The sequence below is a fragment of the Hippopotamus amphibius genome, chromosome 16 (genome assembly GCF_030028045.1).
Source record: "Hippopotamus amphibius kiboko isolate mHipAmp2 chromosome 16, mHipAmp2.hap2, whole genome shotgun sequence".
Classification (NCBI taxonomy): domain Eukaryota; kingdom Metazoa; phylum Chordata; class Mammalia; order Artiodactyla; family Hippopotamidae; genus Hippopotamus; species Hippopotamus amphibius.
Window position 1 is genome coordinate 28,346,669 of NC_080201.1, and position 22,097 is coordinate 28,368,765.

A 22,097-nucleotide genomic window follows, 5' to 3' on the forward strand; every position below is an offset into this window, starting at 1 on the left:
GACCTCCCTCCCAGACGCATGTCAGGGCAAGGGGAGCCGGGTGGCGGGGAGCAAAGGGCTTTGTGAACTGTGACCTGCTGGGCCCACCACTGGAGACCCACCCGGTGCCTGGACCCTCAGAGGGGCTCACGGGGGCCTGTTGGTAAAGGAGCGCTTGGAGACCTGCAGACCAGGCCCCAGAGTGTGCAGCACACCTGGGAAGACAGGACGGGGACTGGCAGAGTGACAACGGAGGGAGGCCACCTCTCCTAGGCTCCATGGGAGCTGGGGATTGGCCTGGGGCCACTTAGAGCCCCGGGACCCCCAAGCTCTAGGGAAAACCTTTCTCTTCTGCCACCTCCCACCCCCAGCTTGTCCATAAGGCTCCGGTGGGCGTCTGTCTCCAGGTGCGAGGCCTCGAGTACACTGGCCAGGCCCGGCCAGCATCCACGCTCTGGCCACTCCAATCCATTTCCCACACCAAAGGGGAAACAAACCTGGCCACGTCCTGGTGGGAAGAGTGGTCCTATTGTCCAAAGTCCCACAGCCCAGAGAAGTGCATCACGAGAACCATCAGGGTCCAGGAGCACCACGGAGCTGTCAGGTGGCCCGTGCAGGGCCTGCCACGAGAGGACGGGACCCGACCCGGGATCCCATCCCCACTACCTGAGCTGGCTTTGGAAACAGAAACTAGGCATTCAAGAGAGTTCTTTGAAGTGAGAGACTTTGAGGGGAGTGCTACCTGCCTAGGGGAGGGAGCTGGGTCCCTTCCTTCCCTCCCTGAAGACGTTGGGGGGTGGGAGTGGGGAGGTGTCCTCTCAGGTCCAGCCAAGTGAGGGGGGTCTGAGAGACCGGTGAGAGGTCATTGAGAGGGGCGCTGGCTCTGATTCCACCCAGCTGCCCCATCGGGGGGCGGGGGGGAGGTTTATCCTCTGTCCTCAGGGGTTGGGGCACAAGAGGAGCCCAACACCTGGAGAAGGTGGAGGCAGAGGCCAATGGAAGCAGCAGAGGAGGGTTGGGGAGAAAGGCAGAGGGCGGGGGGTTCCCATGTGCTGAGGTCCCTGCAGGTGCCCAAAGATCCCACATTCATGGCCGTCACACCACTGCCAGTCCACTCCTAGCCGCCAAGGTGCTTCATACCCCTCCCGTCCAGCTCCAGGCAGCTGCTTCTTTTGCCGGCCTGCACTCCCCCTAAAGCAGCCAGGAGAGGAAGGGAGAGACTACAGGGGCAGAAAGCTCAGGTGTGGGCCTGGGCTGGACCTGTAGACCTGGACACGAAGAGCGGTGATCAAACACCACTGCTCCCGTAACTGAAGGGGGGACAGAAACCTATTTGACCTGCCTCACCTGCGTCACGGGACGGCGAGGGGAGATTTGACGGAATAAGGTCAAAGGCAGTGGAGGGAGAAGAGTCCAAGCGTTTCATTCTTGCAGCAACCCCACTTTACACTGGTCAGTAAACTGGTTACATACGCACCATGGCTGGATTCAGCCCTTGAGTGTGATTTCTTTGACCGGCGAATACCTTGGATTAGCCAAGCCTTTTAAATCAGGGGATGTTTACACCAGCACAACCTGGATTTCTTACTTCTCATAAAAAGACAGGTGGTCTGGCTACATGGGCCCTCATCCCTGCAAGGTGGCAACAGGCTGGAGCCGAGCAGCAGCTGTCATCTCAGCACGGGGCTCGTCACCTCCAGTTCGCCATAAACCCCGCTGCCTCCATTTCTCCTCCCCCTTTGCCTGATAACGTTTCCAGCAGATTTCTTCCACACATGGTCTTCTTGTTCATGTTTCCCGATTGGCCCCCAAGTGTTTTTTTTTTTTTTTAATCAGTGATTCCCAATAGAAGCACAGACAAAAGCTCAGAAGGAAATGCCCCAGAATGTTTGCATTGTTTGGTTAGGTGATAACAGCTGATTTTTATTTTCTTCTGTGTACTCTTCTACAGCTTCCAAATTCTCTACAATGAACATGTACTTCTTTTTAATATCAAAAGACAAATGAACTGGTAATGACAAAGAAAATCCTCCCCATCTTTAAGGCGGAGAGCCAGGTCGCATGCTGCCTCCTACAGGAAGTCTTCCCACATTCCCAGCCAGGAATGATGGCTCCCCCAGCTCTGTGCCTGTAGCTCTAAGAGTTCTTGTCTCATGCATGCCTCCCACACTAGACTGAGAGCTCGCAGAGGGAGCAACCAGGTCTGGCCATCTGTGTCCAGCAGAATTAACTGTGATGGGCTGCGGTGTGCTCAAGATCGTCTGCAGAGGTTCTAAGAAGCATGTCAGGCTCTACCAGCGTCACCAGGGAGGCGTATCTCAGTCTTTGGAGTGCTGGGTTGGAAACATATTTGGACTGCTACGTTCTATGATTCTTGCCACCAGAGGGCTTCGGGAGAGGCTGCGGGCCCCGGTGAGGTGTGGGCTTGGCAGTGGTGAGCAAGGGTGATGCAGCTAGAGAGAGGCCCAGATGGAAAGAAGGACCTAGCCCAGCCCAGAATGTTTACACTAAGCCTGAGTCAGGGGCAGGCAAAGGCCCACGCAGTAGTAGATAAAGGTTTACAGCAGGCACCAGGCAGCTCTTGGGAACCACGACGCAAAATCCAGCATTGGTATCAGGGACCCCGGGCTGTGAGGGGAGGGCTGGGGAGGTCCAAGGAAATGATCAGCACGGGGAGAGGGAGGGCTGGGGAGGCTGACAAAGGCTGAGGGCCCTGGGCTCAGAGGTAGGGGAGCTGTCACTATGCTCCAGGGAGGGAGCTCTCCTCCAGGGGTCTGGCTCAGAGTTCTGCCCCAACCCATGTTCCCTGTGTGCCATCCTTAGATCCTTAGATCAAACGACAGGAGCTACCAGGTGCCCTCACGCTGATCACCAGAGACACGGCAGCTAGGGTACACTTCCGTCCCGGGCTGGGTCACAGGGCCAAAGATGCCACGAGCCTCCAAGGTCCAAGGCCGGCAGACTCCTAACCCCCAGCTGGCTCGAGACCAGCCTTGAGCCCCAGGCTAGGATAGCCGGGGGACAGTCCACTCCTGAGCCCCCTGAGCTGGACCCAAGAGGCAAGTAGTCCCCCAGCCAATTCAGAAGGCCCAGCCTGGGAGTCTGGCTGCCATGGCAACAGCCCCATCCCTCCGAGGTCCTGTCCTCGGGCCTTCTCAAGTCTCCAGCTGGCCTACCAAGGGCTGGGCCTGGCTGCAGGGCCGCAGGCAGCAGTGAAGAAAGACCACAGCTCTGCTTCCTCACACCGGCGGGGGCTGGTGGCCTAGATGCGGCTGGACGAGGTGCTGCCCGAGCTGATGGGAAGCCTGGTGCTGTCTGAGCTGCTCTTCAGAGGGGAGGGCCCACCCCGGGCCTGCAGGCGCATGGACCAGTACCAGAGGAAGATGAGGAAGCCTGTGGGCAGCGAGGGGGCACGAGGCTCAGAGGCTGAGGGCAGCCCCACCCCAACCCCACTCCCTTCCACTCTGACCCAGATCTGCCCCCTGCCCTCCCCCCTACACGGGTTCCCCACACCGGGATGATCCCAGGAGCACCTGCTATGTGCCAGGCCCTGGGCGACGCCCTGTACATCATCTCACGTTATTCTCTCCAGGTTCCTTGAGATCAGACCTCATCATTACAATTCTATCTGACAAATGAGGAGACTGAGGCCCAGGGAGATAAGGAGCTTGTCTGAGCCAGGAGTCAAGCAGCAGAGGTCGGGCTCTGGAGCCCACATGCTTAAGTACCATGTGATATTCTCCTCCCCAAATCATAATACTGTGATTTATCAATAGCCCAGTAAATGTGTGCCTTTATGGGCATCATTTGTAATTTTTACAGAGTCCCCTTCACGTCACAGATGAGAAAACAAAGACTCACCTCCCTCATGTCCCATTCCCCTTGCATGGGGACCCCATGGAGGCCTTGCCTTCCCTGTTTTCCTGCCCAAGTCCTCCTCCCTACCCCAGCACGGTGAAAAACAAAGGGGTGTGTGTGTGTGTGTGTGTGAGATGTTGGGGGATGGGGGTAGAGGGGTGCAGGTAGAGCAAGAAGGGACCCTGATGGCATCAAGCCAGTCCCTCATGATCCAGCCCCTCTGCTCCTCTCCCCTCCCCCCTCCTTCTCCTCGCCCTCCACTCACTACCCCTTAACCCCGCTCCTCCTCACTGTTCTTCCAACACACAACCTAGTTGTAGCCTCAGAACCTTTGCTCAGGCTTCTCCCTCTGCCTGGAGCACTCCACCCCTAGACCAGATGCACTTTGATGTCTGTGACCTTGCTTGTCACACTTGGTCTTCTCAGTAGAGAAGAGCTCTATGGAAGAAAGATCCTTGCCCAACCAGTTCACAACCAGAGCACCAGGGCTTCATCCAGGGCCTGCACCCAGTAGGTACTCAGTAAAGCCTTGTCAGCTGTGGCCTGGATGCCCCCATTTTATGAATGGGAAGGCTGAGGCCCACAGAAGGGAAGCCTTCGGGTTCCCCAGGTCAGTTATCTCTTCCCTGACCTGTTCTCTGTGTATGGGCACCCTGCCTGGGCCGGGGCGGGGGGGTCTTCTTCACGCCTACCTTGGAAGGAGGTGATGATGCTGAAAAAGTAGAGGACGACAAGCCGGAAGGTGCCAGAAGCAAAGGAGAAGAAGACCAAGGCCCAGGGCAGGCCGAGGACCAGACTGAGGCCCAGCAGGGTGAGCACGTGGGGCCACTTCTGGGTGTGTGGGTGCAGCCGCAGGATCTGCACCACCATCGTGCCCAGCATGGCCATGTTGAACAGAAACACCAGGCTGAAGAGGCCCAGGTTGGTGACGTGGCTGACCAAGGAGTCCCGGATCCAGCACCTGTGGGCGAGGGCGCAAAGCCTCAGGGCACGGCTGGGCGGGCACGCTGCTTCCCGGCCTGCGGGCCAGCAGCACAGTGAGCCCGCGTACGGGGCAGCTGCTTTAAACCCCACTGACTTGGGGCCAAAGGGTCACTCTCCTTTCAGTTCTCTTTCCCCCTCCCCAGCTCTTTATTGGAGTGTAATTGCTTTACAGTGTTGTGCCAGTTTCCACTGTATAGCAAAGTGAATCAGCTGTATTTATACATATATTCCCATATCCCCTCCCTCTTGAGCCTCGCTCCCACCTTCCCCATCCCACCCCTCCAGGTCGTCACCAAGCATCAAGTTGATCTCCCTGTGCTAAGCAGAGGCTTCCCACTAGCCATCTGTTTTACATTTGGTAGTGTATATATGTCAGTGCTATCAGTTCTCCTTTATTTCTTCTTTTTAGTCAAGAGAAAGGTTCAGCTTGGTGCTAATACGTTTTTAACACTAACGCTTGCTAGTCTCCCTTTTCAAAAAGAGCTGGACTTAGGCTCACTGCTTTCATCAAGAATTTAGTACCAGGGTTTTCTTGTTCCTGTATTTGCTTGCTTGACGACTTAGTGTTTATGACAAGTAATGCTTTTTTCTCATTTATAGCTGATCTGATTTTTTTTAAAATACATTTAGCAGGCCAGATGATTTGAAGAAAAAATTAAACGAATAATAATACAGATGGTACAAAGTGAGGCCAAAAATCACAAGGTCATGAGGTAAAAAACTGAAATTTTCAAGACACTGAAGGAATGGAAAGGATTCCTTCCTAGCCTAGGGCTCAGGAGCCCTGGATTCTAGCCTAGGTTCAGGCGGACACACAGGCCAGGCCACCACCAGCCTGGGTGAACCAGGTGAGTGGAGGAACACTGGACTTCAGCCCCATCATCCCCCAGCTGGGTGCCTTTGAGGAGTGTGGTGCGGATCCCTGCCTTCTCTGGGCCTCAGTCTTTCCATCCTTCCATGGGGAGGAAGATAGAAGGGTGCACCAAAGGCACATGCTGGAGGCTCATCTGCTCCAACCCATACTGCCGCTCTCAAGTGCGGAAACTGAGGCCCAGAGAGGGGCCAGGACCTGTGCAAGATCATCTGGCAAGTGAGTGGCAGATCCAGGCCTGTTCTCATCCTCCCTGAGAGAAGGGTCACCCTTAGGCCAGAGCTCCAGCCAAGGCCAGGACAATACCTCCAGCAGCTTGGCACCCAGAAGTCTCCTGGTCAGTGTGGCCTGGGCCCAGGCTGCACTCTGACCTCTGCACCACGAGGCCCATTCCTGCCCTCGCCGCACAAGCCACTCACATGGAAGGGTAGATGACGCTTTCTGGGGTCCTGTGCACAGCTAGGATGATGGGGCCATAGTTGTTCACATCCACCAGTGCCACCAGTGTCACCAGGAAGATGGGGAAGCCTGCGGGCAACAAAGCATGGAGCTCCACCTGCCACCCTCTGAGGCCTGCCCTCCCCTTCCCTGTGGTGAGACCTCCTCTCACCAGGCCTGGGCTCCAGGGCCCACCCAGCCCCATCTGGGGCAGGTCCTCCAAGCTCAGACCCGCCCTTCTCTGTTCCAGCTCTGTCTTCCCATAAAGGGAGCCCATCTCCCCTGACCTTACCCCTGCCCCCCACCATCCTTGGGGCCCCTAGGGGAAAGGGTCTGCAGTCCCCTGCTGGGGGCTGGATGTCACAAGGAGAGATGGGGGGAGCAGACAGGACATTGGTGGGGTGGGGGACAGTTCAATGGGGGACATCTAGTTATGCCCCAAGGGGATGTCTGCCCTGGGCCTTGACCTTATCCACGAGGTGGAGATGGAGAGATCCCTGGAAGCCGTTGCCCACCACCACACACCTGGATTTTGACACAAAGCCAACTCTGAAGGAATTTCATGGAACTCAATGAGGAGAACCAAGAAGGGGCTGAATGAGAAACACGGGAGGAGCAGCAAGTTGGGGTCGGGGACACGTGGAGGTTGCTGGGCCTGTGCAATGTTCGAAAGGACCTGCATGCAGTGTGTGCCCCTGGGCCTCCAGGTCTGACAAAAGAGAGGTCTGGTCCACGGGTGAATTGGGTTGCCGTTGGCCGAGAACAAATACCGGGGCCGTGGGCAATCTGTTACCTGGGGTTCATGGGGAGCCACAGGCAGGGCCCACCACCAGTCTGGGCAAGTTAGGTGAGCACTGAATTATAGCCCCATTCATCCACAACTGGGTGCCTTTGAGCAGTGCGCAACCTGCATATCCGTACATGGCGGCTCTGTCTGCAAACCCCACTTGTAAAAGAGTGAACGATGTGGAGAATGTGTAAGCATTTCTTGGGGGCAGGGCTCATCACCTCATTTCCTAAAGAGGACCTTGACCCAGCCAAGGTAATCGACCCTGAGAATGGGTGAGTGAAGGAAGCAGTGAGGGAATAGTCAGAGGGGTAGGTGGAGAAGTAGAACCAAGTGCCCATGTTTTGCCAGAAGCCAAGAGGAAAAGGCAGGTCCGGGGGCCCACCAATCCCCTCCACCAACTTACCCCAGCCCACGATGCTCAGCTTGAGTAGGTAGCCTGGGACGTAGGTGCCAAAGACCTCGACCACAAGTCGGTAGAGGTTGTAGCCCTCAAGGCCCATCCAGGAGAGGCAAGCGAGCAGGGAGAAGTGCAGGAAGATGGCACTGGCGCGGCAGGCAGCCTCGGAGCCCGCCAGGGCCACCGGCTCGCTGAGCAGGAAGCTCACATCCAGGAGGAAGATGGCCAGCAGCAGGTTCATGTGCACCTTGATGGTGTAATCCCTGGACTTCCTCCTGCACGGGTGAGGGTGGGGGTGGGGCAGGCAGGGTCACTCTGGTGGCCAGCGTGGGAAGGCAGGGAGGTAGGAGTGGGCAGGAGGGCGCCTGCCCACTCCTCCTCCTCCAGGCAGCCTTCCCAAGCCACACCCACACCCACACACTTCCTATCCTACTCCTGTGGCTACAGCTAAGCTCTCGTTCACCTGTTCCCAGGCTCCTGCACTGTGTGTGCATCTAACAGCTGCCTCGGCCAGACACAGCGAGGAGGATGGATCAGCCACTACAATCAACCAGATGCTCCCAAAGTCAGAAGGTAAAGACTGGACTTTTTGCTATTCTCAACGGAGAATCCACGCCACCCAAGTTCTGTGTCTGCTGGTCTATCTGCACAACTGAGCATCTGTGAGCGCGGGCTGCGTGGCCTGTGTCCTTGAGTGTCCAAGTCCGTGTGTGCCCGTCCTGCCCCCATCTCAAGATGCTATGTGGTCCAGAGCACTGTCAGCCCCTCTGCCCGCAGCGTGCCCTGCCTGACACCACCCACCGCCTGTTCCAGAGGGCGCAGAACACCTACCAGCCCGGATTCTCACGCCCGTCCTGCCCCTAACTCAAGGCGCCACCACAGGCTGGCCCCATCTCCCTCACCCTCCGTTTACTCATCTGTGAGGTGGGAGGACTGCGCCCCCACCCACCCCTACCCCTGCCCCCCGGCACAGGGTTGGGGTGAGGGTTACACTGATGCAAAGCTTCTGGCACAGGTAAGATGCTCCGTCCCTAAGGGTTCCTGTCCCTGTGTCCCGGGGCACTTTTGTGATCAACAGGTAGGTTCCGGGGGGGCTTGTGCCCCACCCCCAGCCCTCCACTCAGCCTGCCAGCTGTGCCTCCTCATCGCCTGCTCCGGCCACACCTGCACACGGCTCGCCCCTCCCCACCAGGGCAGCGAGCACACTATGGGCATCTCCCCTCCGCCCAAACGGGTCCAGGGCCCAACTACCGGTGCACCTCAGTTTAGGCGAAGCCCAGCACTGCCAACCCAGACCCCACACCCTGCCGGTCTGAGGGTGGGGGAGGTATTCTTCACTCCACCAAAGGCGGCCCCTTCTCTCCTCAGGCACCCAGAGGACTGGGTGACAGACGCTTCCATGGAGCCAGGGGGCCAGGCCTCAAAACAGACGCCAGGGAACGGGGGCTGGAGAGAACTCTGGAGGCTCTGTCTGTCCACAGCGGCCACGGCCAGGCAGCTCCGGTAACCGGGGCCTTGTGAGCTTGGAGCCAGCCTGCTGGGGTTCCAGCCTGCTTCTGCCACTTCCCAGCTGTGTGACCTCAGTCAAGTCGCTTACCCTCTCTGAGCACTCTTCCATAGGGCCCTTGTGAGGATGAACCAAGTTCACGCATATAAAGCACTTAGAACAGTGTGTGGCATGTGGGAAGCTCGGGGTAAGGGTTCACCGCTGTCATGACCTTCCCCATCACATTATGTGCCTCCAGTGGTATCACATCTGGTTATTCAAAGATAGGAGTCTAGAGTCTCATGTCAACTCGCCCAATTTTAAATGTTGGCAGCTAATATAAACTGTAAATGCTGTGATACCCAAACGCCACAGATGGTCAGTCAGGCCATCTCCAGGGTGGGTCTCCCTGGTTGTGGGGTCCCAGCCCGGGGGCCTGGAGTGGAGGTTCTCCCTGCCCCCTTTCTTCCCGCTCCCAGGCCCCACCTGGAACAGAGGTAGGCAGCGATGGTGAGGACGCAGGCCAGGGCGGAGATGACACAGCCCACGTAGGAGAGGAGGGTCAGGTAGTGCTTGTGTACGGTGTCCACCTCCACGGAGGCAACCTGTGTCCACGAGACGGGTGAGGGCTGGCCTCAGTGCCCCCACTCGACTCTGAGGGTTTGCCCAGTTGGAGGGCTAGCCTGTGGACCCTGGACGGCCTTGGGCGTCTATGAACCACCCCTGACCCCCAAACTGAGCAGAGTAGTGCCATGAGTGCATTTTTCACCACATTCTCAAATGGATCCCTGTCCCACCAAGGTCAAAAACCCTCCACCAGAGAGTCCCTCTTCTGTCCCAGCACTAATTATGTTTCTATAACAGTCAACACAGAAATAAGTTTCCTGTGAGGCCATGAGCTCCCCACGCCCAGAGAGAGCTGGAAGACCACCCCGGCCCCTCAGGTGCTCGGCTCCTAAGATTCTGGGAGAATGAACCCAGGTCACAAAGCAGAGATCTTGGGGGCACTGAAGTCCACCACAAGGGCCTCCGCATCCCTTTGAGGGCTCTTTAGAAACATACTCCCGGCCCCACTCCAGCCCTGTGGAGTCAGAATCCTAGGTTAGGACCAGGAACCTGCATTTTTGTCATTCACCAAAGTTTGAGAATAAAGAGCAAGGGCTTTAGAGACCAGTGCTTTTACTTAACTACTAGCTGTGTGACCTTGAGTAAATTGCTTAACCTCTCTGAGCCTCAGGTTCCTTATCTATAAAATGGGACAACAGGAGCCACCTCGGGGCTTGCTACGAGGAATGAACAAACGCATATGTGAGAAGCGGTGGCCACACGGCAAGAACCCGGCCCGTGTACGACAGCAGGGCAGGAGGGGGCCACGCACCATCAGCACTGCAAAGTAGGTCAGGTGGTTGCAGAGGCAGGACGTCTGCGTCTCTCTCCTGATGGTCTCACACCCCACATCGCTCCAGCTGCCCGGGCTGCTTGCTGAGGAGGGGTGAGCATGGCGCTCTGAGACCAAGCCCAGCATCCCGCTGTACCCCACAGACGCTTGACTGTGTCCCTCTTCTGAGCCTTTGCCCCCCACGGCAGATCCCTAGCCTGCCATTACTCCCTCTTCAAAGCCCGCCTTCCTCCAGGAAGCCCTCCTTGATGAACCCCACCTCCCCCACCCTCCAGGACCCCCTGGTACCTGCCTCCAGGTACCTGCCCAGCTCAGAGATCCCTCCACACTCACATGTCAGGTCTTCAACCCAGAATACACACTGTAGAGTCACATTCTTCTGTAGGGACAAGAAAGAAGGGGAGTGGGTCTCATGACAGTCCACGCCTTTCCAGCCAGGCTGAGGGAGTCAGTGCCAGGGCCCCACCCCATTTGGACCTGACTGGCCGGCCGATGCCCTCAGCCAACCATTTCGTTAAAGACAAGTGATTCAGAAGAGAGGGGGACAGGAGGACACGGACAAACAGGAACCCTTGTCTCCTTGGTTGCTTTCCTGACACTCACCGGCTGTGGCTGGTGCTGGAAGGTGAGCACCACAGGCTCTGAGAGGTTGGCTACTTTGGTGTTCTGCACGACGATACCCAAGACCTTTTCCCCCAAGACCTGGCTGGAATTCTTGTCCTAGATATATGGGGTGGGGGAAGAGGGTAGGGAGGTGGCTCAGGACTGAGGAGAAAAGCCCAGAAGCTCCCCAGACCTTCTAGACCCCATCTCTGCCCAGCACATTTGCTCCCAGATTTTGAGTCTCCCTCTGGAAACGATTCGTGTATGGGTAGTCATTTACACCCTAGTGAGAGTAACACCATCTAGACCTCTCCTAGGTCTAAATCTCCCAGGGAGATTTGCACATTGTTGTCCGATTTTTGACTTTACAAGGACTCTTGGAGGAGACGGCTGGGCTCCATGCCTACCTTCCATCTCTCCATCAGACAGAAGCTGCTTTCCCCAGGGGAGGGCACCAGGATGACAGCCCCATACCTGGAACAGGGCTTGGCTGCTGAAGTCCACCAGGAGGAGTCTCTTCTCGGTCTCCTGCCTCCGGCCCTTGTTCCTCTGGAAGAGTGTGCGGGGCAGCAGCACCGAGTACTCCAGGACCTCGCTCTGCTCCTCCTGCAGACCAGAGTCCCACGGGGGCTCAGCCAGAGGTGGACCTCCAGATCCCCTCCACGTTGCCCCGGCACACGCCTTCCTGCATGCTGCCATCTCGAAGCCCACCTCCTCCAGGAAGCCAGGCCTGACTCACAACAGCCCTTCTCACCCCTCCTTTCCTTGGCACCAGCGCTGGCTGGGGCGCCTTGTGGTTAGAGCCCAGGGCCCCAGGGGCAAACAGGCCTGCGAGAATCATGTGGTATGCTGGTGTCTGGGCTTCAGACTCTGACCTTGCCTACGGCCCCCTGGTGTGCTGGGGGACAAGAAGGGCAGGGTGTGCAGCCCCCATAATAAGGCCCATCAAGGGGCAGGGTCACAACAGGGCTGCAGGCACAGGCGTTTGGTGTTGGTCGTCCATCCACAAGGATGTGACACAGCAGCCCCCGGTGAAGGGACCAGGTCCCCCCCCACCTCTGTCCCCACCGCCGTAGCAGCAAGGGTCCACTGGATGGCCACTAACGGAGGTATTCTTTGGGCCTGAGGCCTTCCTCATCAGCACACAGCTGGCTCCCAGAGGCCTAGGGGTGGGGAGTGCTCCCGGCCTCCACATCTGCTTCCTGCCCTGGCCACTGATCCTGACCCCTGACCCCTGACCTCCCGCCGGGAGTGGATGTGCAGGTCCTGGAGGCTGGCTGTGGGCTGGAGCTTCCACACTGTGGCGTTGACCCGATCCTCCTCGAAGGACACCGTGTCCCCTGCGAAGCTCACAGAGGTCAGCTTCGACTCCAGGCTCTGCAGCTGCCTGGCAGTGGGGAGAGAGGGTGGGTGAGTGCTGGCGGCGAGGGGCGGATCCAGGTGGGGGAGCGGGCAGGGAGACAGAGGGAGCGGAGAGACTCAGGGAGATGCACAGGAAGGAGTGTGGGGCAGACAGAACGACCTGTGGGGGTGGTGGGAGGAAGCTAGAGCATCAGAGCAAACGGGAAGGGGCGGGGGGGGGGGGGGCCGTGGGGAGCTATTCTCGGACTAGCCACCAGGTTCTGGGCCCAGTTCTGCCTGGACCGACCCACTTTGCGCCACGGAGCAGCCCTACCCATCTCTGGGCCTCAGTCTGCTGAGCTGTAAAATGGGCCAATCCTTTTCCCCTTATTGGTAGAGACGAGGGCTTGGGTGCGGCTGCCCCGGGCTGGTGGCATTTGTTTTTACTGACTCGGGCAGGTGAAGGGCTTGGCCTGCAGGGCTGTGTCTCGATTCCTCCAGGAGAAGATGGAGAAATGAGAACATTCCAGCCCCAGGGGAGGTCTCCCTGCGGCCTCCCACTCCAGGTCCCTGCCCTGCCCGGCTCCGGGGGATGCCTCCTCCTTGCCCCTCACACGCTGGGGACCCACACTTACTGGCCCGTGGGGGTGAATGGGGGCCTCCTTGAGCTCTTCCGGGGATGCTTCAGAAACTGGCTGAGCTGCTGGAGGTCTTTTTTCAGCTCACACATGTCCACCGAGGCGTTGTGGGAGGCCTTCGAGGGAGGGTCTGGGGGAGATAGATGGACAGACCGGCCAAAGGCTGTTGAATGAGGCGCCAGGCCACACTCCCTACACCCTCGATTAACCCTCCTGTGACTCTGAGAGCTGCTTTCCTCAGCTATTATGGAACAGGAAACTGAGGCTCCAAGAGGTGGGGTGGTTTCCCCCAAGTCACTGAGAGATGCAGCCAGCCAGACGGGACTCTGCCACATGGAGTCCCCCGCAACTCCAGCCCCAGCTGGGTGGGCTGGGACACACCTGCCCAGGCATCCTTCTGACGACACACAAGGAGCTGGGAGGGCCAATTCCCCAGGGCCAGCCGGGCCCCCTTCAGGAGGAGCTGGGGCGTGGGGAGCTTGTGTGGTACCTCCAGAGCCTCCACACCACCAACCTCCCTGACCCCAGGCTCCAGGCCCTGCACCTGGGTACCATGCACCTAAGGACAGCAGACATAGGCATCTGCAGCGGTCAGACGGGACTCAGATGAGGCAGGCAGATGGGAGCAGGGACACGTGGGGAGGGGGCATACCTTATGCCATCAAGGAAAGTGGGCCCTATAGTCCCATCTGAACTAACAAGGCAGAAAGCCTGATTTTTAAGTCATATGAAAACTCTGGCTCATGTTTTCAAAACACTCTATGGACCAAACAAGGCCAAGTCAGATCTGTTCTTCAGGAAGTCAACTTGCAGCGGTGCCTGACGTTGCCCTAAACCCTCCCAGGTTGGGGCAGAATCCTAGCCTGGGGGCAGGGAGCCCCAGAGCCCCAGCTACCTCCCCGGCCCCTGGCTGCTGCACTGGGCAGCACCTGGGCCCGCTGCTGCCAACCCCAGCATTTCCAAGGGCCCAGAGCTGCTAACATATTCAAGACCCTGTGCCCCAGCTCCAAACTGGGAGCTGCCTGAAAGGAAGCAGAAACGCAGAAATCCTAGACCCCGAGGAAAGCCTCCAGCTCCTTCGCCACCCGTCCTGCCTGCCCCCACTCAGCACTGAACAGGCGGCAGGGACCACACCACACCTGTCACATCTCAGCCAGGACACAGTGTGTACCCCTCAGGGTCAGCCTCCAGCCTCACTGCTTCCTGACCTTTGACCTCTCTTGCTCCCCTCCTCCTCCTGGGAGCCCATGCCAGTCAGCTGCTGGGTTCAAATCCCAGCTCCCTCACTTACTCGCTGTGCAAATTGGTGCCTCTCTGGGCCTCCGTTTCTCCTCCGAGAAATGGGGATAGACAATCTAGATGGTGCTGATGAAGCAGAATTTTTCCTCTGGCTCCTGACCTCCAGTCCCGTCTCTCCATCCCCTCTACTCCCACCCAGTCCATTCCTTATCTTCCTTCACCTGGACCTTCCCTGCAGCTGCGGGATGGCACTTCGCCCCTTCACCCTCTCCCCTACCTTCCCACAAACCTCCCCGAAGCACACCTTGGATCACACTCTTCCCCTCCTCAGACACCTTCCCTGGCTCCCCGCTGCCTGCGACCTGACATTCAGCCCAGTCTGCTTTAAGCCCGCCGTGCATTTTGCCTTCCCCGCCTCCAGGCCTTTGGCCAAGCTGTTCCTTCTGCTTGGAAGTCGCCTTACTGTGGAAGGAGAAGATGAAGCCGGCTGCACTGGGCAGACTGGTGTTCTGGGGGCTCCACCAGGAGCTGACAGAGGTGGCGAAGAGCGGGGCCCCGCCGGCCAGGCTCTCCTCCTGATGCCGGAAGCACAGGAAGTCAGAGGCCTGGTCACTCAGCATGAAGTCGCTCTTGCCGTAGCGGAGATGCAATTTCCCAGCCTGGCGGTTCCAGTAGAGGCAGAAGTGGTACAGGCCCCTGGGGTGAGGGAATGACCAAGAAGAGGGATGGAGTGCAGGGAAGGGCGCATGGACCGTGAGGGTCTCCTTGGAGTTCCTGATGGAGATGTGCAGCTCGGACGTCTGCTTATAATGGAGGCTGCTGTCCTGCGTCTGGTTCCGCTGGCCACAGAAGCAGAAGTCTTCCCGGGGGCCCCCGCCACGGGTACCTGAGGAGGCAGAGACTGCAGATGGGATTCTGGGCCCCGGGGCAGGCTCTGGGCCCAGTGCCTGGAACTCACACACATTCCAAGGACCTATGCCTCAAAGGCTCTCCAAAAATGTGTGTACCCTATTCAAAGATTAGCTTCAAAAATATGAAAAGAACAAACTCAAAATCAGTAATACTTTCAAAGGCAAAATAATATTTTAAATAGCAATAAGATAGTTAATGAGGCCATGCCTGCCCCTAACAGTTGTGCAGGCTGGGCACTGCACAAGGATGCTCTGGCTGCAGAGGTGAGTGTGGCCAAAACACTGTCCATGTTCCAACCCCCCCCCCGCCCCCGCCAAGCTGTGCACTGTGGGGCTGCATCTGTCAGAAAGAAGGGGTGCCTTTATCTCTTCTCCAAGGTACCATCATCCACTTGCTAAGCTGTGTCTGCAGGGCTGTGCCTGCCCAAAGGGGTTAGTGGCTGTGTTAGCAGCTGACCTAGACATCCTTAATATAAGGATGGCACTTTAACGTTAGTCCCAGGGCACCTCCAGGAAAGCCTACCTGGAACCAGGGGCATACCCAGCAGGAGAAGCACCATCTGCAGCTGTGCTTGAGCAGCCATCTTCCACTCCAAAGTCACTCTGAGAAATCACCACCTGAAAGAGGCCAGGAGTGTTAGCCTGAGGGCCTGACTCACAGGGTGGCGTGGGATGTGAGGTGGGGAGGCAAGTGTGGCAACAGTCCGTGGACCTCCCCAGAGCTGCCAGGAGCTGAGCATCAGGAGGCAGTGGCCAAAAGAAGACATATAAATGGCCAACGGGCACATGAAAAGATGCTCCACATCGCTAATTACTAGAGAAATGCAAATCAAAACTACAATGAGGTATCACCTCATGCAGGTCAGAAAGGCCATCATTAGAAAGTCTGAAAATAACAAATGCTGGAGAAGGTGTGGAAAAAAGGGAACCCTCCTACACTGTTGGTGGGAATGTAAATTGGTGCAGCTACTGTGGAAAACAATACGGAGGTTCCTCAGAAAACTAAAAATAGAAATACTATATGATCCAGCAATCCCACTCCTGGGCATATACCCAGACAAAACTATAATTCAAAAAGATACATGCACACCTATGTTGATAGCAGTACTATTTACAGTAGCCAAGACATGGAAACAACCTAAATGTCCATCGACAGATGAATGGATAAAAAAGATGTGGTACATATATACAATGGAATATTACTCTGCCACAGAAAAGATGAAATAATGCCATTTGCTGCAACATGGATGGACCTAGAGATTATCATATTAAGTGAAGTCAGCCAGACAAAGACAAACACCATATGATATCACTCATACATGGAATCTAAATATGACACATAAAATGAACATATCTATGAAACAGAAACAGACTCACAGACATAGAGAACAGACTGTGGTTGCCAAGAGGGAGGGGGATGCAGGAGGGATAGATTGGGAGTTTGGGATTAGCTCTTACATATAGCATGGATAAACAACAAGGTCCTACTGCACAGCACAGGGAACTGTATTCAGTACCCTGTGATGAACTATAATGGAAAAGAATATGAAAAAGAACATATATAGGAAGGGAGGGAATACGGGGATATGTGTATAAAAACAGATGATTGAACTTGGTGTACCCCCCAAAAATAATAAATAAATTAAAAAAAAAAAGAACATATATATATATAACTGAATCACTTTGCTGTACAGCAGAAATTAACGTGACATGGTAAATCAACTATTCTTCAATAAAATAAATTTAAAAAAATAAAAAAGAGGCAGTGGCTGAGTTCAAGGCCCAGCTCCATCTCTTGCTTGCCGCATGACCCTGTGTAAGTCACAGAAAACAGGACTAATAACAGTACCCCCGCTCCCGACCCAGCAGTAATGGGGTAATCAGGCTAGAATGGGGGTGGCGGAGGCGCCCAGCACCCCCACCACCTGTCCCCTTCAGGCCTGCAAAAGACACAGGGAAAAGGGGGCTTTCAGGGCTCTCCTCCAGGAACCTCACCGTCATCACCCCGAAGGCCTAGCTCAGGGAACACCTCCTTCAGGAAGCCTCCCATGACTCCCTCTACAGTCAGTCCTGGCCTCTTTGCTTCCCACCCCTGGCCAGGGTCCCATTATCCATCGCTGGGAGGTGTAGGATACTGCATCTCTCCTTCTGGTGCCAGCCAGGGAACTGCTAATCCATGTCTGTGCACAGGGCCTAGTGTGCACCGAGGTTGCGGGGCAGGTGGACAGAGCGGGAAATGGAGTGAAGGGGCAGTGCGGCCACAGCGCCCTCTACAGGGGATAGAGGAGAAAGGCACTTCCCATTATGGCCACCAGGGGGAGCCAGTTCCCAGGGTAGCTGGAAAGGCAGAGGGACGTCCCAGTCTGGCAGGGAGACATAGTGTGGCCCAAGTGTGGGGAGATCCAGTTCCCCTCAGCCCCATCCTCATGTAGAATGCCCCTCAGCCTCTATTAGCTGAGCACCTACTATCTGCCAGCCTGTGCTGACTCACCGTCCTCACCCCGATACCTGTATTAATCTTCATTCCAACCCTGTGAAGTCAGCCCTACCATTGGCCCATTTCACAGACAGGGAACTTGAGATCCAAGGAATTGAATAACTTGCCTAAGATTGTTCCAGAGGCCAAGGACTTTCCTGCCTGGTCAGGACTGTAGAGCCTGGCAGGGAATCTGTGTGCCTGGTACTTATACAGATGCCGGGTGGCTTGGCCCTCCCCGCTACCATTGCGCCCTGTGACCAAGCTGGGTGCTGGCAGTTACAAACAGACATCCTCATCCTGTGGGGAACTGCGTATGGCTGCGGTGACAGATGCAATTGTCTGCCACAAGCCAGACAAAAGGAAGCCTGGCAACCATGGGGCAAGCAAGGAATTTGACTTTGGGAGGAAACCAAGGAGGGCTTCCAGGAAGAAGTGGCTTTTAGATGGCATATTTGAGGGCAGCATTAAATGGAGGGGTGGCCCAGGCAGGAGTTTATTGTCTTCTTGCCAGGCTGGGCCTTCCTTGAACAAAGCTGGCCCCCTCAAGCTAGAGCCAGTCTCCAGTGCCCCATCATGTGTAATGGAACCCCAGTTTCTTGGGCCTGGTCAGTCTAATCATTGGTCAGTTGGGTTCATCATCCTGCCCTGGTGACATCACAAGATCCCTGAGAAGAAGGATGTGAAAGTGCTTGGGGGAATGGCCGCTGTTTCCTACATTATGATTTTTAAGGTTTCACTCTGTCCTCTCTGAACATTTTGGTTCCTTTTGTGTTTTTTTGGTTTTTGGTGTTTTTGTTTTTAGGGAAAAGGGAGGATTTATTACTTGCTGCAAGTAAGGAGAACATCAGGGATCTTTCCAAAGCAGTGTCTCCCATTTTGGCTCCTTTTGAGATTGCCATTCCAGACCAGCGGAAGGAAATCCAGCATCCAGGGACAGAAACATGTCTCTCTTGGACCCCTTCTCTTTCCTGCCAGTCCCTGTTGCTGTTTATGTCTGATCCCCAATCCAAATGACACCTGCTCCAGGCAGCAACCCCCCTTGACCTCTGATTTATACTTCTGAACTCAGAGCTCACAATCATTTTGCAAATTTGGCCCCAATTCTCCATCTTATGGTATTTGGACTCAAGACCCAGAGAGGGCCAATGATTTCCTGACATCGCACAGCGAGCAAGGATGGAGCTGGCCAGAATTCATGTATCTCCCTGGCTCACTGACCTTCAAAGTGAGTTACCACTATCAATAGGCAGGGTCAAGGACAGGGCAGAGTCACCTGCTTTTATCAGTTCTCCTGGATTGATCCCTTCGAGAGCAAAAAAGGCAGAAACAGAGAGTGAGCTCCCCGTCACTGAAGGGATACAAGTGAGGCTGCACCACTGTGAAGTGCCATAATTCCAACAGACAGGGATCAATGGCATGACCTTTCATTCCTGACTCATCCCCACTTTACCTTGGCTACTTGAATAGCCACTCCAAGGTGAACAACTCTAGCCCTGTCGACATTCTTGGAATTTGAGGGGGAGGGACTCCCTGGCTTCCTTTAACCCACTGTTAGTAGACTCTGGAGCCAGACTGTCTAGGTTCAAATCCCGGTCCCCCTACTCAATACCTGTGTGTCCCTGGGCTAGTTACTCACCCTCTCTAGGCCTCACTTTCATCATCTGTAAATAGGCACAAAAATCAAGACTACCGCAAGGGCCGTTGTGAGAATTAGATGAACTGATACCCACAGAGGCCTTGGAGCAGGGCCATGCACACAGCAGGCACCACAGTTATCGGCTACATAACTCTGTATCCTTCCTGACCAGCTCATGCCTGACCCTCACTCAACCCCTGGGCCCGTCACAGGTCCCTACTCCTACACTTTCCCTCCCAGCCTCCATGTCACCCCCTCGTGGCCCCCACAGCCAGCTCAACCTCCAAAGCACCTTGACGGGAAATTCTTAGAGCATGAAATTTCCTTTCCGGGAAGACTGAAACCCCACCCAAAAAACTTCCTTCCTCACAGCCCCGACCTGAGCCCATCCTCAGAAGCCTCTGAAGGACAGGAGAGCTGGGCTGGGGCACCATCTACGTGATCATGAAGTCCTCAGAGCCACCCTGTGAAGCTGGCCCTGCTGTTTTGCCATTTTACAGATCAGCAAACTGAGACCAGGGAAGGGCTATTTGTTCCAAGATCCCCACCAGTGGAGCCAAGACACAGACCTCGGTCTCACCCTAGAGAACTCTGTGCAGAACTGGCACTGGCAGTTTCTAGAGATGCACACTCCCCTGGCTTTGGGAGACCCCCAAAGAAGAGAAAAATGGCGGAGGGGGTACAGCCAAGGCAATGCAAACTCCAGCCTGGGAGGGAGGGTTTGAGGGGCCCAGCTCCCTAGAGATGCGCCCATCCCCCAGCTCCCCTTCTGGAGCAGCTGCCCTTGACCTCAGGCCTTCCGTAAACACACACGGAGAACAAAACGGTCTGGCCCAGCTTGACACAATGGGGGCCACCATCACAGAATCCCCAAGGATTCCGGCAGCGTGGAGGGGGCCAGGGCCCATCTAAGCCAAGACCCCCCAGCTGCCCATCCCCAGGGCTGGCTGGGCCCGGGAGGAAGGGCCCCGGCTCCAGCAGCAGGCCCAGCCCTGCCCATCCTCATGGTGGGGGAGAGGGCAACGGGCAGGGGACCTGTGGCTCACTTTCTCCCCCTGGGGCCTGAGTCACTTCCTCTGCCATCCCTGTAGAGCCACGAGTCACCGCTGGCCCAGTCCAGTCTCCTGGAAAACCCATTTCCTCAGAGGATGGAGGTGGAAGTTGAGTGGACAGGACCTGGGCAGCTCTGGGCTTAACCCTTCCCGGGCAGGCACCTCCCCAGGAGGAAGACCTGGACTTGGGCCCCTAACTCCTTTCCTTCTCCTGCCCGTAGCATACACTGTGGACCACAAACTTATCCACCCGCCCCGGCCAGCCCATCTCTTTGCCTGGAATGCCTTCTCTATCTCCATGACCCAACTCATCTTCTGAAACTCAGTGAAGACACACCCTCCCCATGAAGCTTTGCCCAACTGCCCATCTGCCGTCAGAATGAACTTCTGTGTTCTTGGTGGGGTGGGGAAGGGGGCAGACCACGACCTACACTCAACCCTATATGCCCCCCTTTGCCATGAGGAGCTCGCATCAGAGGTGCCCAAACCCACCCATGGGTCAGAACCACCCGAGGAAGTTCACTAAAATGCAGATTCACGGGCCCCTGCGTACTAAGGGTCGGATGCTACAGGTCTGGAGCGGGGCTCTGGAGTCCGGCTTTAACGGGTGTCCTGTTGACCGACACTCTGCCAGCACAGAACCACTGGCTTGCAGGGCTGGGATAACACCAATAGCCCTGTTTAACAGGGTCAGAGGCGGGTGGGGCTCAGCCCCAGATCACTCGGACGGTAAACGGCTGCCCTGGACGGCGGCCAGGGCAGCCGGCCTCTCCGCGATGCCTCTTCTCGACCTCACGGGTGGGGAGAATGAATCGCGATCCTCGGTGGTTCACCCCGCATTCTGCCGGGTGCCAGGAACCTGGAAGGGGCCTCGCACAGCGCAGCCGGGAGCAGGAGGGCGTGGGTGGGGGAAGGGAGCCCCTGCCCGAGTGGGTCTTCAGGTGTGAGCCTGGTCTTGCCCTCCTGGGCGGGGAGGGACGGTAGAGAGAGGACCCAGCTCAGCTTTCCAGCTCCAGCTCCCATCCTCAGCTGCTCTCCAGTGGGGGGAGGGGAGGAGGGGCAAAAAGGAGCGGCCGGCTACGCCCCTCCCCCAAGCCCTGGGCAGGGGGCCTTAGGAAAGAAGGATCTGGACAAGAGAGGGGTTGGTGCGTGTGAGGCCCTTGGGGGTAGAAGCTCACACGCGAGTGCAGATGTGGGTATGCACGCGTGCGTGCGCGCGGGCGCACAGGAGTGAGGAGGAGCGTTAGAACAGAGCGGGGGCTCTATGGCAGGTGTTTCCTCCACAGGAGTGGGGTGGGGGGGCTGAGAGGACCCTCCACCAGCTGTTTCCAAACTCCTCCGTAAAAGTCAGTCTAACCAAGAAACACCATGTACCCAGCAAACGAAGGCGGTGCCCCCATCAGACCCGGGTGGGACCCCGGGCTGCACCTCACTCGCAGCACAGCCCCCAGCCCCTCGGCAGTGCCCGGGGCTCCTGGGAGCACAGCTGACACACACGGAGCCCGTCTCTCCTCCCTCTGTTCCAGCTCCCCAAGCCGGGTGACTGAGGCCAGGTGACCGCACACGACTCCCCCCCAGGAAGGGTGTTCTGGCCTGGCTGGGGAAAACAGAGTGACCTCAGGTTTCAGGAATGTTTCTACAATAAACGAGAATAAAAATTAAGCTGGTTGCCTGCCCCCAGAGGCTGGCGGATGCCAGGCCTGCTCCCTGTCTGCAATGAGTCCCACATTCTTGCACCAGACCCGCTGGAGGGCTGCCCCGCCAGTACAGACCCCATCGCCGCCCCACAGCTTCTAGGCCAGCCAGGCCCCTGGGCCACAGGTCCCTCTGCATGCCCAGACAGGCCCCGGCCCTTCAGGGAGACCAGCAAAGGGGAGGAGCGGGGCACCTGCCCAGGTGAAAGGACACTGAGTTCTCCCTTAAAGCAGTTCTGCAGAGCCGCCCACCCGGGAGCCTGCTTTGTCTGGAACTGGAGTGTTTGCTTAAGAGGCCTCAG

At 56.8% G+C, this 22,097-nt stretch overlaps 1 protein-coding gene across 8 annotated transcripts in view; it reads right to left on the reverse strand.

The window, feature by feature from the left end:
- Nucleotides 1-1,877: 1,877 nt before the first annotated feature.
- The window catches only part of ADGRG1 (adhesion G protein-coupled receptor G1), a 41,457-nt gene continuing 21,237 nt past the window's right edge, over nucleotides 1,878-22,097 (reverse strand). For 7 of the 8 annotated variants that reach the window (XM_057711711.1, XM_057711717.1, XM_057711716.1 and 4 more), the window contains 13 exons: nucleotides 15,458-15,552; nucleotides 14,487-14,909; nucleotides 12,782-12,914; nucleotides 12,045-12,192; nucleotides 11,280-11,411; nucleotides 10,806-10,922; nucleotides 10,536-10,581; nucleotides 10,182-10,285; nucleotides 9,290-9,408; nucleotides 7,324-7,592; nucleotides 6,112-6,220; nucleotides 4,530-4,798; nucleotides 1,878-3,372 (listed from right to left, as the gene is read on the reverse strand). In XM_057711711.1, coding sequence (XP_057567694.1) covers nucleotides 3,242-3,372; nucleotides 4,530-4,798; nucleotides 6,112-6,220; nucleotides 7,324-7,592; nucleotides 9,290-9,408; nucleotides 10,182-10,285; nucleotides 10,536-10,581; nucleotides 10,806-10,922; nucleotides 11,280-11,411; nucleotides 12,045-12,192; nucleotides 12,782-12,914; nucleotides 14,487-14,909; nucleotides 15,458-15,518 — 2,061 coding nt within the window. In that variant the 5' untranslated portion in view covers nucleotides 15,519-15,552 and the 3' untranslated portion in view covers nucleotides 1,878-3,241. The remainder of the gene's footprint in view (nucleotides 3,373-4,529; nucleotides 4,799-6,111; nucleotides 6,221-7,323; nucleotides 7,593-9,289; nucleotides 9,409-10,181; nucleotides 10,286-10,535; nucleotides 10,582-10,805; nucleotides 10,923-11,279; nucleotides 11,412-12,044; nucleotides 12,193-12,781; nucleotides 12,915-14,486; nucleotides 14,910-15,457; nucleotides 15,553-22,097) is intronic. The other variant, XM_057711718.1, reaches the window with a different exon arrangement.